At 28.1% G+C, this 12537-nt stretch overlaps 1 protein-coding gene across 1 annotated transcript; it reads right to left on the reverse strand.

Moving 5' to 3' along the window:
• Positions 1-4977: 4977 nt before the first annotated feature.
• On the reverse strand, positions 4978-8395 carry LOC147807039 (speckle-type POZ protein-like). The gene has a single exon (XM_087167736.1). The coding sequence runs from the start codon at positions 6357-6359 to the stop codon at positions 5241-5243; it is 1119 nt and encodes a 372-aa protein (XP_087023862.1). The 5' UTR covers positions 6360-8395; the 3' UTR covers positions 4978-5240.
• Positions 8396-12537: the final 4142 nt, after the last annotated feature.

A 12537-nucleotide genomic window follows, 5' to 3' on the forward strand; every position in this document is an offset into this window, starting at 1 on the left:
AGTTGGCAATGTGGCCTTCACTTTAATTTATAATGAATTAAAGGAAAGAAATGTATTTTACTGTAATGCACGCATCTGTAACAGTATGTAAATCGGAAGTTATTGATTGCAAGTTTGTTGTTAAGAGAAAGGAAAAACTATGTAAGAAATTGTTCTTCAAATGTTGGGTGTATTTTATTTCAGAATAATTTACCAATGTTCTGGGTATTTTTTTATTTTATTTTCTTCTGCTTTTTTCTTAGTCAAATTTTGCTCCTTAGTTGCTGCTGATAACAAAAAAAAACAAAAAAAAAGCGTCCTACTTTACCAATGATTCTGATAAAACTAAATGAAAACGTCATAAATAGTAGTCTGAAAATATCCATCTTACAAAAGGGCGTATTCAAGAGTTTACTCTTTTACTCGGTCTTTTTTAAGCATATAACTCACTTGGGTTTTTTTTGTTTGAACTGTAATGACTATTCAACGAAGTCTTATCCTTAGTCATTAGCTTTAAAACATGAAAATTATATAATACTCTTTATTAAAAACTTTATAATAATGAGTAAAAAAAAATTACATTAGTATTACTCCTTAAATATTTATTATCAAAAATTAAACAATGAGTAATGACTTTTCAAATACTGTTTCTAAATCTGCGTATATTTCTTCCATTATTAATTTTCTGTATCTTGGTAGATGCAATGCTTAGTTTTATGAGTTTTTAATGCTTCTTGGTGTTAAGAGTTAAATGCATTATGAATGCATCACAGTAACATAATCTGAAAATTATGATTTTTAATTTTTTTGATTGCTTACTAGGTTGAAAATGTATACACATTTACTTTAATATTATAGTCTTCATCTTGGATTTTTTGTTTTTGTTAATTTAAAGCAAAATTTCAAATCAGACCATTATTATAGTGCTGTAGAAGCAAAATTAAAAGTATGCTTAAAGTACAGTTCAGCTTTGTTTTTACATATGACTTTTTTTATTAACTGCTATAGCTGAATTTGTTTTCTCTGAAAATCAATATTTTGTTGTCATTATACTGTGCAATCTAAATAAAAGTAATCAAATTTAACATGCATCTAATAGAAATAAATTATAGATAATTTTATGCAGTTACATATTAGCATGTTTCATAATTTCCAAAGTATTAGTACAATTTTACATGGGTAAGTTTATTCATATTAAAAATCTCTTTATTACTCGTAATTAGTATTATTCAAAATTTTATCATTGTTTGCAATTAAAAGATATTTATAAATTACAACTAAGAAACAGAATTATGTAGAATGTTATGCTACAAGACTTTAGATGATTACAAATGTTCAAATCATGTAAAAAATAAGCGACTGTCTCTAGGTAAATTATTTAAATTTTTTTAAAGACCAAATAATTTTATTTTACTAACTAAAATTTAGAAACAAGGGAGCTTTACTAATTTTATTATCAAATTGCTATAAAGAAATAATGAAAAAAGTATTACAGCTAATAAAATGTTCATTGGGACTTGAACATATTACATTCTGTAAGAATGAGGACATAAATAGTTTGTGTAAATTGTTCAGTTCTTGTAAGAAACATAAATTGTTCTTCATGGGCTGGGATTATTTTGCAATATACATCATAGTTTGAAGCATGTGTAATTTCCAATAGATAATTTAGTTATGGATAATTTTCGAAATTCTGACAGTTCTTTGATGACCTAATAGGGGGAACATTCTCTTAACTGGACATCAAGAGTAATTTGCATGTAAAAGTGTTCTTTTAAATTCATTCAAAGTGGTTCTTCTATATTTTTATAATTTTTTTTTTCATAATTCAGGTAGTAATTGAAAAGTTAAGACACTTTTATATCTAAAAATGTTAAATGAATTAAAATTACACCTCAAATATATGATGCCAAAAAGCCATTTAAAAGCAACCTGTGTTGCTATCTCTGTGTCGTATTGTATCTTTTTTCCTTGTTGGATCAATGTAGAACCTAATCTATAATATGTGTTAAATAGTACATATTTTTTCACAATTTTCTTAGAATTTTAATAATCATGATTTTTTTAAACTTGAATTGATATTTATATGATCTCTTACTTTTAATCCATAGGGTGTCTGCTTTACCAAGATTTCATTATATAGAGTCAAACCTTGTTTACAGCAACTCACAAGGGAGCAAAAATTAGTTCACATTAAAAATACTTCACGTTATCAGCTCAGAAATTTTTTTGAAGAAAATCATACAATGCACAGACATTTTCTATTATCTGTATTTGTTATCTATTTGCGTTTTTTAATCTTAAATTTCTATTATGAATATGTAAATTAATATGTATTTCATTTCAATATTTTTTTTTTAATTTTGAACTTTATATTAAATTAATAACTTTTATACTTCTCATAATAAATACAACCAATTAATTTAAAAAATAAACTAAAGTTATAAATGGGAGAAAAAAAATTTATAGTTCAGATGAAATTCAAAATGTGTACTTACTTTTGATGTCCTATTTTTTTTTTAATTCTGCAGAAAAATAAAAAATCACTGAAAAGTAACTAACAAATAGGAGTAAATTAATTTATTGCAAAAATTAGAGAGGATTAATAGCAAAATAATTGCTAATAGTTCACTGTTTTGGTTTCTTATTCGCACATGCTTTCCAAAAGGCTTCTAACTTATCAACTGTATCCAAAAAATGATTTGAGTTTTCATTTTGCAATTAAGAAGAATGAACAGTTTTAATTGCTTCGTAAGCATCCATCAGAAGAAAATAAACCAAAGTATTCATTAGTGAAATTTTAAAAATTTTAGCTTATGCCTCTTTAACTGTAGAAATGCAATTCAGCAATATCAATTTCTTAAAACAACCTATGAGAGTGTGGGAGAAATAACTATCCATACTGAACAAAGGATCAATAGGGGTGGTATTTTCTCAGGAAAACATGCTTCTTTATATTCACACCAATAGGCAACCCCATGAGGTGAAAGAAAACTATTCATTGAGTACGTAAGGACTTATGTTGTTTCCTGTAATGCCCCCTGCTCAATAAATCAATTCATTCAACTCTTTCATTTAACTGCTGTAATGTTGAATTATCAACACTAAAACAAAGTATTCAATAAACCTACTCTTATGGATATGGAACTCTTACCTGTCAGATGGGAAATAAACTGTTCACATCAAAAGTAAAAACTTTTTCCAAGGGTAAGGAAATTCGAGTTCACCTTAAAAGATATTTCACGTTATGCTTGTTCACGTTAAAAGTACTTTAAAGTATTATATCTGCATACAATTTGATGGGGAATTGAAACTTAATTCCAGTTAAAAGAAATTTAAGTTAAGCGTGTTCACATTAACAAGGTTCGACTGTATATGGCTTTGTTGTATAGGGAGCTAGCAGTTGATTAGACTATATTTTGTGTGTCAAATTTTCCAAGTGATAAAGTAAAAATTTTTACCTCCTGTGGTATTTCGTATTGATAATATTTTGTTTTAAAATCAGATTACCCCATTAAATATCAAGCAGGTAATGAAGTGTTATAAGAGTTACAATGATGTGCAAAGTTTTATTCTACAGAAGGAACAAACTACTTATCATGAAAATGCATGAATAAAGACATAGACTTAATGTGTAATTTTTTTTTATTTTTACTTAAGGCAACAGTGCTAAGTTATATATTTTTTTATTGTTGATTCTGCGTCAAAATTGATTAGAAAAATTCTCTGTCACCCAATATTATTGGCCCTCAATGGATCACAAAGCTCTTAATTAATATATTATATAGTACCTAATATAAATCACTTAGTAAAAAGGATTAATATTATGAGAATTGAGTGCAATGAATCTAACCAGTAGTTATTTGTAAATATATATTCTTTTATATTTATTCTATTTTTTTCTTCTCTGTTCTTTTATATTTTTTTAATATTTATGCTATAATATTTTTCCGTGAGTTTGAGATAAAATTCAATGGCTAATTTTAAAGTACACTAGTATTTATATAATACTCTTTTCAAAATAAAGAGACTGTAAAAAAAAGCAACATTTTGTAAAGAAATAAGTTGTGATATCTCATCAGTTTTTTACACTGCAGATAAAATATTGTTTCAGCTTCTTGAAATATGAAAATAACTTTTCTACGTATCTTAGTTGTTCTCAGATATTTTTTTCCCCTACTGATGATTAAAAATAAAAAGGTCTGAATATATTACCCCCTTTCAACTCCAAAATATTATTTGCTTTAAAATTTTGAAATACATATTAATGTAAGCCCTGGGCAGAGACAGTCAAAAAATAAGTTAAACAATATAAAAAATTTAAGAAATGCATTCCCCCTTTAATTGAATAACCTGCTTACTTGAATACAATTGGCTGGTACCAATGATGTTTTAACTGGGACTGACTGTATAATATGTATAATAAGGGTAAAGAAATTATTTAAAAAAACTTTTACATTTTTTTAAAATTCTATACTTATTTTAATTATTGTTTTTAATTTTTTTAAATATATTTTTTAACTAAATTAATAAAAGAAGTTATCATTTAATTAATAAAAGAAGTTATCATTTAATTAATAAAAGATAATAATTAATTTATTTTAAAGCAAATGTAATGAAATAACTTTAAAAACTCACTTAAATCATTATTAAAATCTTTCAGGTTAAGGTTTTATGCATATTTAAAAATAATAAAAGATTGAAGAGAGCGATATTTTAACTCCTTTAAAACTAAATTGATTTTGAATTCTTTTTATCAGATGACTTACTCAAACAAGTAATATGTCTTTTAAATACTGCTGAAAACTACCACTAGGTACTAATAAATGAAGAGAAAAAAAGGAAAAAAACATGGAAAATTGTTGCCACATTATTATGTTTTTAAAACTCTGTGCAATTTCCAGAACTATGGAAGTAAAATAACAATAATAACAATGAATATAACAATTTCGTAATTCTGAGGCTATAAAAGTTAAATAGTCAAGGAATAAAACAGCATCACTTAAATATATTTTAATGAAAATTTAAGAATATTTCCCTTCAACTAAATTAATTTGGCATAAATAAAGAAAATACAAAATTAGTCAGGTTTTTAATCACTAATACATGAGCTGCAACTGAGTAACACTGATTTAATTTATCTTGTGTTAGACAAATTTTGTCTACTTTCGTGTAAATGTTCTTTTATAGAAAGCTGCAACCTAATTTCATCTTTTGTAACGACCAAGATTTGATTAATAATGTCTTTACATTTACCTTATTTATGTTCCATGCGTTAAGTTTTCGAATACAGCATTTGCAAGTGATGGTGAGGATTTCATCAAATTCATCCATTCTCCTGTTTTCTGTATCTCAGCAGCATTTTTTGTGATGAAACGTATACAAGCGTCTTGTAGCTGTCTATCGTTATGCCTGTTTGCTTGGACGATAGTTTTAACTGCGTTTTCGATGGTCAAGTATGTTTCAAGCATTTTCGAACATCTTCTTTTTAAACTGAGTAATTCATATTTATCAGCTGCGTAATACAGTTCGAATGCCGTTTCAAATGGTATCATTTGACTCTCTCCGGAATACAGAAAAAGAAGCATCGCTCTAAAAGCTTCTTTTTTTACATCAGTAATAACGATTTCTTGTTCTTGATCTGTTGATTCGAATTCAAACATAACTCGGAATACAGGTGACCTCGCACTAAGAATGGCTTTATGCGCCGTAAATAGTTCTTTTTCTACTTTAAACGTGACATCGTGATTCTTCTTGTCTTTAAGCAATTCCTTCAAATTATTTGATAGCTCTGCAAATGTGGCATCCAAGTAAGGATCTTCATCTTCGAGTACTGGATGAGGCATGATGCTGTCTTCAAAAACTTCCAAAGTGCATTTGAGTGTCAAATGGCCATCTTTTAAAAATTCTTTTTCATCCAAAATGTGACTTCTTTTGCAAAACGTTGACCATCCTATTGCAGATTCCAAGGAAAGTTTTGCCTCTATTGTTTTTTTCACTAACTCTTTTTCTGCAGACTTATCCTTCGTGCCTCGGCCTTCCTCTGAAGTTATTCCTTGTATTGCACATGTAAATCGCACTAACCTTTCGTGTGTAGATATCCTCTTAAGCCACATAGAAACGTAATCAGCACTTCTTTGGTTGAAACCACGTGGATAGAAAACTAATTCCCACTCATCTGTTGAAGTGTTGTTTTTCTCCAATTCCGCGCAATTTATTTTTATTCTCTGACTCGTTATTGCGCTTCCCATTTCCTGTTTGAGTGTTGAAAAATTTTCTATTTTCCAGTTATAACTGTATTTAATTATTTTACTTTGAAGTTCCTCATCAGTATGAGTTGTTATTACAAAACCGCCTTCCTTTGCTATATATTGTCCCATGTTGCACTGTCTAAATTGAGAATTTCGGAATTTTACTCTACGTTGTAATCACTAGTGTAATCACTAGTGTAATCGTTGTAATCACTTTGTAAAACAAAATTTTTTGAATACCATTATTCTGCTTATTGCGTTATTGTGTCGGGAAAAAAATCTATTTTCATCTGTTATCGTTCCCAAAACGATATTTAATGCGCAATCAAACTTTTTATCAGCTTTCTACTTAAATTTTGAAATGTTACCTTTTTTTTTTTATCAAGTTTAGTTTTAAAAGATAAATCGTCTTCAATAGCTGCCTTTAAATATCATTATCAAAATACAGCGAGGGAGATATGACTTCACTTTTGATATCAATACTTTTATCTTCGTTAGTTATTGATCTTTTAATTAGTCATTCGTCTCTCCGTTATAGGCAAATTTTTAACGAAAATTTAGTTATTTGAAGTTGCTTCATTCCCAATTTTAAAGTATTGACGTAAATAAACGCGTTACTAAAGGAAAAGAAAAATTCTTAGAAAAAGAGCAAACAATCTTTTAAATTTTGAAAGTAGGAATATAAAACACATTTTTTAACAAACGCTTTTGTAAAAAATATATATTTTTTAAAGTAAAAAAATATTTTAGACTCAAAATATTTATCTACCTTTTAATCGTAGATTTTAAATAAATGTGTTTCATATGCTATATTAAAGCAATTTATATACTTGAGTGCATAATACCATTTTCATTTAGTTGATTTACAGACAATAAGCCTTGGCGTTTTGAAATAATAGAAACGAATAAATTACTCCTAGACTTAATTTCTTGTCTAGGGATTCTTTAAATATAGCTTTAAGTAAATGTTATAAATTCATTGTTAGAAGTTTTTTCACGAGTCAAATTTATTGTTGTCTAATAAGTTTAAATAATGAAAGTTGTTATTGTTTCTATTGCCAATATCAGCAAGCCTGCTTGGTGAAACCAAGTGAATTTAAGCCAGAGGGTGCGTTTCTTGTTTTTTAGTGGCGCCATCTATGTACAAGAGTATATGACTACACGGGGATTGAACTTACGACCTCTTGGCCATTCCAGCCCTCAACTCCCCCCCCCCCTTCCAACTCTCTGCCAATCATGCTATCTCGGCCTTAAATAACAAAAGTAAATACTTGAAGGAAATATCACAAAATATTTTCAAGACATTAAAAATAAAAACGGATTTTTAAACTGTTTAATTTCGGTGTTAGTTATCTGTTTTGTTGCTAATTTTTTGCTGTTAAACCTGGAATAATATAATTTTGTTACATAAATAGCCAAATATCTTTATTGAATCGCCAAATTTTTATTGCAGGCTAATGTTATTGTTGGAACATGTTCATAATATTAGTTAACATGTTTTTTAAACGATGCTCGTTTACAAAGAGTCGATGATTTGTCTAAAAAACAAGAAACCTTAAGATTTTCACTCTTATAAATTAAAATGAAAAATCTATAGTTTTTTTTAATGATATTTTAAATAACCTGTATTTAAGTATTTTCTAGTATCTTAAGATCCTGGCAAAATTTCGTTGAGCTTTCTATTTATGTAGAAAGATAGTATTTTAATTTTCAAAAATATCATGTATTTACTAATCGTTTGCACTTTGAAATCGAACATTGCTGACTATGTTCGCGAACTTTCTGTTCCTATTATACATCTTCTACTTATGAATAAAAAGTTGTTGAAATAATAGTTTAGGAAACTGTATTAGTATGGTGAGTTCATCAGAAATTTCTGTACAAAATGAACAATATCGAGCTCGTAAATAGCATAATTATTGCTATAAATTTGCTAATGCTAACTTCGTTTTGTTTTGGAAGCACTGATTTTCAGAATCAAATCTCGTGTCACTCTTTAAGTGAGCACATGTTTTTTAAGCAACATATTTAAAGCATGTTTACATGCTTTTGCATATAAACAGATATTGCATGCTTTTTAAGCTTTGTATTAAAGCTTACATATTATATCAGTAATCATAAGTTATATTTTATAATACATATAAAAATAAAAACGTTAAATAAAACAAAAATATTTAAGAAATTTGAACTTTCCTTTCTACAATCAAAATCACTTTTCGGAGTTCATGTGAGATTTTCAAAAATGTAGTTGCTATTTCGATCTTAAAGGGCCGTGGTAGTTTAATTGTTAAAGAATCGAAATCCGATCCGGAGGACCGGGGTTCGATTCTCTACTCTGCTAAGACCCACCGAGTACATACGATATACATACTCCTAAAATCTGGAATTGAAAGTCCTGTGGTCGGTCGCTGAGCTAGTACCATAGATACTGTACGAGGATCTAGAGAATATTTCCTTCCCCTTCAGATCTATGTCTAAATTGAGGAAGTGGCCTCACAAATGAGATCCCCTTGGCATAGGATCAAAATTGGTCCCGCAGTGGACTGATCATTAAGACACGGTTCCCAGCAGATCACCGAAGTCAAGCATCACTGGCTACGGTCAGTGTGCGGGTGGGTGACCACTTGGATCAGTCTGCGTAGAGACCAAGGGTGTGCGGTATTGGTCCTCGTTAAAATGTGCTACCGTAAAGTGCTCGACTTCGCGCGCAGGTCGTCGGGCTACCGAAGCGGGGGTGCCATCCCCTCCGCAAAGGATCAAAATTATGATGGCATGTCTTCGGATCATCCTTCGAGATGTTTCCCAGACCGTCGCTAATAGCCCATTGTGCAGCTCTAGTGTGACGTAAATTAACAACAACAAGGATCAAAATTGTGATGGCATGTTTTTTGATCATCCTCAGGAATCTGTTTCCCAGGTCGTCGCCAATAGCCCATTGTGCAGTTCTAGTGTGACGTAATTAAAATACCAACCGATCTTAAAGCCTAGAGATCAATTGTCACTGCTTTTCTCTTCCATGTTTATCTCAATAGTTAATAAAACAAACTTATGAATTTTATTATTTAAGTTAGCTATACATTTAAAAAATAACGCATTTTGCTGATTGTGGCCATTTTCGAAAAAAAAGGAATATTTTTTTAATAAACAATGTGTCAACTTGCCAATGCAACCTAAAAGAGGATGATTTTTGACTACTAAAAAATGCAATAATTAACCTTTGGACATTCTTCATACTTAGAAGTTTCATATTAAGTATCAATTTCAATTTATCCATTACTTTTTATCCGTATTTCCTATATTTTTTTTTTATCTGAAAAAATATTTTTTGATTTCAAAAACTTATCATATTTATTGTTGGTAAGATAGTTTAAATTCCAATTAATATAAGTTTTAATAATTATCTAAGTATGAGATGCAATAGTTGTTGATATCATCAATAGACGGCGCCACTGCGCTAAATTTGAGCTTTTTTTTTTCCTTTCCAAAAATTTTAAAAGAATTACGGCGAATAACTTAAAATTTCTTAATGAGATATCTCAGAAAAATTAATAAATGCTAAAATTTCTAGCACATTTAATGTATAATAATAAAAAGTTTCCTGTTATGGAATTAAATCAGTGAGTAAACATTTTGGATTGTTGATAGTAAAATGTACATATAAATTTTAACTGCTATAATTTTTTTTTTATTTCTGTCTACATTTTTCCATCAATTTCAATAAAAAATAATTTTGTTCATTCATTTTTATCCGCCAAAAAGGAAAAGAAGCTATTAAGCTTGTTACCTATGCTCTTCTAAATGAGAATAAAACAAAAATAGACGAATTGAACAAACATATGGATTTCAAAGGAAAATGCAGGGAATAAAAATTAAATAAGCAGTATAAGTTTTTGAAGTTTTATTATTTATAAAGTTTATCCTGCATTTAAATTAATTCATTTCCAAAAATTTCCATATTAAAGAGATAGTTTCTAAATACTGAAATATACAAAATGTATTATTTATTTATTGTCATTTTTTTAGAACCCGACATTTTGTTTTGTTTTATTTTAAATACAGTTACATAATTTTCATCAAATTAGAAAACTGAAAAAATAATCTTTCGTTACTCAATCAAGCTATTCACAAAAACTTCAAACGAAACATCTTGACTTAAGCAAAACGTAACTTATAAATTAGAAAAAAAAGATACGTTCATAAACGTTCATGTTTGTTTAATTTATAAATGTAAACATTCATATGCGAAGTTCGTTTTTGTTCGCATTACTAAAGTTAAAATTGCATTTAATTATTTTTACAAAAATAAGCATATATTGTTGAGAACAATGTTCAAAATTTATCTTACGAAAAATATGAAAGGGCTTCTTTAAAACTATTAAATTTTAATAAATTGACTTGGCAATTGTGATTTTTGCATGAATATTTCCATCGTACTACAGTGCTAAGGAACTAATACTATAGTACTATGGCACTAATAGTGTAATACTTCGAACTATAGTTGTACTACCGTAATTCGAATAACAATACAGATTGTTCAAAGTCTTGATTTAATAGAAAAACTAATTATTCTTTTAAACGTGTCCTTTTTCTCTAAGGTACACATACATGTTTTTACCAATGCAATATTTAGCTTTTTAAATATTTTGTTATTGAGCATAAATAGGCGTTCTTGTTTATAAAATAAATTTTATGTTTTAAATAGATATGTTACGGAATTATCTAATACTGTCACAAATAACTAAAATGAGTTGGAATGTAAATCGTACTGATCGTAGTAGCGAAACAATATGATTGCATTAAAAAAATCTGATCAATATTTGTTTCACTCAATAACAGTTTATGACTCATGCTATCATATCTTGGCATTAATTTTCAATACAATAGAACTGTTTTTCTACCGCCAATCGATATGCAATGATTCATCCTACTTTGTCGCCAACCGGCTCAAGTGCTTCGTTCTAAATGACTCAATGCATTTTCCCCAATAATCTTTCCCTTTTTTGGCTTTTTTGCACAGCGGGTTCTATTGCAGGAAAACAACTTTTACAGCTTTCTACCGTTTCTGGGTTTATCCCGAAGTATGCAGGCAAAGCAATTACTCATTTGCTCAAAGTAATTACCAAACTAAGATATTTAACTCCCTTAATATCTTTCGAGCATTAAAAAAATTGATAATTAATTATCCTCAAAACTGTTCTTTATGATGAAATCTCATTTTTTTCTAGCATTATTTATTTATTTTTTGTTTATTTTAGTTTGGTGTTAAGCTAAAAAAAAATTTAATTAATGAGGATTATGTTTTTAATTTATGATTTAAAACATAAATGAAACATAAACTGAGAAATGAAACAGGCTTTATTTTTTATGTCAGAGGAAAATTCCTTCCGCCATCAAACAAAAATATTATAACTTGTAAATTGCTTTTGAAGTACCTTAAATGAAAATCGGCTTATAGTCATTTAATTGTTTCAGCTTTGCAATTAGTTCTTGGTCATATTAATTAAAAATATTTTTTATAAAAAATATTTGTTATTATTTGAATTAAAAAAATAGTGACGTGCTTTTTCCTTGTTGTCAGAAATTAATCTTATGTAATTTCTGGAAGCTTTATTTTCTTTGGATTAAGTTCTTATGTGATTTTTATCGTTTTATTTCTTTCATTGTTTTCTAAGAATAGTAAGTAGTTTTGGTTTACAAAAGGAAAGTAATGTAAGTTTTTTTTCTAAATTGTGCAAAAACAAAATGTGATAATAATTTTAATTTTTGTTTTAATCCCTTTTTAATAATTCTTGTTTGAAAATAATTTTTGTTTTGATCACTGAATTTTTTATTCATTTTAAGAGCTTTTAAACTCGTTATTATTGAACACAATATTAAGTGATTTTTATCAACAAAAAAAACGTAATTCCCAAAAATAAATACTCAGGGTATTACTATTATAGAATCAATTTCGCGAACATCTGTTGTACAACATTCATGTAGTACCACAGTTACCTTTCTTTATGCCTGAAATATATTTTCAACCTAAACTGGCAACTTATCTTCCTTTATAGTGAATTTACATTATGAGATTAATTGAAAAATGTTTCATACAAGAAACTATTATTTAAAAAAATATATGGTTACTCATAGCTCTCACAGTACCGATTCATTACAGTCAAAATTTACCATAATCATAATAGTAGTCCTCGAAGATAATACTAGCACAAATAATTTTATAATCATTTTTACCGATCGTCATACGTACAAATTTTTCTCATCGACTTAACATCCTTCAATTCAAAAACTTACCAAAAAATTATGCCGA

The sequence above is a fragment of the Parasteatoda tepidariorum genome, chromosome 7 (genome assembly GCF_982258835.1).
Source record: "Parasteatoda tepidariorum strain Cologne lab strain chromosome 7, Ptep-v5.0, whole genome shotgun sequence".
Taxonomy (NCBI): domain Eukaryota; kingdom Metazoa; phylum Arthropoda; class Arachnida; order Araneae; family Theridiidae; genus Parasteatoda; species Parasteatoda tepidariorum.